Genomic DNA, 1,606 nt, shown 5'->3' with positions numbered 1-1,606 from the left:
TTTGATATATGAGATTTTTATGACAGTCGAAAATGTAAGCTTATATGATCTAAATTGTAAGAATTACTGTTGCTATGTGTACATTGAAAATGTGACGACGACGATAAAATGTCGCCAGACACAGTGGGTGCTGCTATAGGATAGGCCTATATTCAGCTGTCTGACAGGGGCGGCTGAGTGAGACAATCTTTTTTTGTTTGGTCCCACTGCTCGAAGAGCTCTCAATTGATTGGCGGGGTCGATAGGGAGTTAAGACCACTCCCCTCCCCCGCTTGCGCCGCCACTGCCAGGCACCCAACTCAGGCTTCGGGTCTCGGTTGTATTTTCCACATTAAAGGGTCTGTTAATTAATAATCTTGTACGGGAGCCTGTCATCCCATAGCTACCATCTTCATCTATCATAATTATTAATTGTCCATAGCAGAGTAAGGAACAACTGTGGATTCAGAGTATATTCACTCATTAATAGACGTCTCATAATGCACGAACTTGCATTTCCAAGCATTTTTAAAACGAGGACTCAACGTCTATAATTTGTCTTTGAGAACAATCAAATATTACCATTTCTTCTCATGACCACGCCAACCTGGGACCCCATCTGTGCGATAATCAGGGTAAACTCTGTATCCGCGCCTGTTTAAAGATTAGATCAACGTCATAAAGAAAAATGAAGGAGAAAATCATCGCTGAGCGTTGGTTTTGTTAAAGCTTAAAGTACATTCCTTCCCCCACCCCTGGTCATTTAGTTTGAATAATCATCAGTTAAAGAAATTGTTCTGAAGTACTTTCCTATCCAAGGGGGCCATCGGAGGCCGGACAAGAGGGTCCATCTGAGAGTGGACCACTGTCTCCGTCATATCGGTAGGAATAATATGAATCGACTTACGACGTGACATGGTCATTGATACATTTCCTTTTATAGGGCTTACACGATTATGCGGTTTCTCTCGTCTGCATTTTCTCAGCCACATTTTCCAAACGTTTCTACATTCGTCCTGTCTGATACAGAACAGGTAGAAGATAGCAACACCCTGGAATGCGTTGAAAAAGCAGAACAGAGAAAGAAAAACAATATTTCCCGGGAAATCAAACGATAGAAATCCAAAAACCCAAGTCAGGCCGAGCAGCAGAGCTATCGCAATGGCGTTGGTAACCCGCTTCTTTCTCTCGTGATGAGAATGTTCGGACATCTTTTTTCTTGTCACGGATGTACGTACAAAGAACAGCCTTTTGATAACTTTTGCAAAGATTACTGTGTTGAATGCTATAACTGCACTAATCGGCAAGATCAGCCCGCAGATGTATTCCAGAAGATAAGTGTCAAAGTCACTTGTGATGTAACAGCTGAAAAATGCAGCATAGTATGCCATAAAAACAATATAACAATATAGGCCTATGATGTAACTGTAATATAAAATAATATAGGATGATCTACACATTTCACCATTTCAGAAATCGATGCATTATTAACATTTTATTAATTATATTAGGGATATACGGAAATGAACACTTACTATTGGTCGTTTTCATAGAACGATGTGGTTTTAGCATATTCTCCAGCAAATTTCTCGACCAGAAGCAATGCGGCAGGAAGAACCATTGGTAA

The 1,606-nt window shown here is 40.6% G+C and overlaps 1 protein-coding gene across 1 annotated transcript; it reads right to left on the bottom strand.

Moving 5' to 3' along the window:
- Positions 1–25: 25 nt before the first annotated feature.
- Positions 26–1,600, bottom strand: LOC117107134 (adhesion G protein-coupled receptor L1-like). The gene is made up of 2 exons (XM_033248692.1): positions 1,515–1,600; positions 26–1,344 (listed from the first exon to the last, which is right to left on the bottom strand). Exons 1-2 carry the CDS (start codon positions 1,598–1,600, stop codon positions 759–761), a joined length of 672 nt encoding a protein of 223 aa, XP_033104583.1. The 3' UTR covers positions 26–758.
- Positions 1,601–1,606: the final 6 nt, after the last annotated feature.

The sequence above is a fragment of the Anneissia japonica genome, unplaced genomic scaffold, assembly GCF_011630105.1.
Source record: "Anneissia japonica isolate Jap-2015-1 unplaced genomic scaffold, ASM1163010v1 scaffold165172_len1606_cov197_single, whole genome shotgun sequence".
Classification (NCBI taxonomy): Eukaryota; Metazoa; Echinodermata; class Crinoidea; order Comatulida; family Comatulidae; genus Anneissia; species Anneissia japonica.
This window is presented reverse-complemented; position numbering and strand designations above follow the sequence as displayed.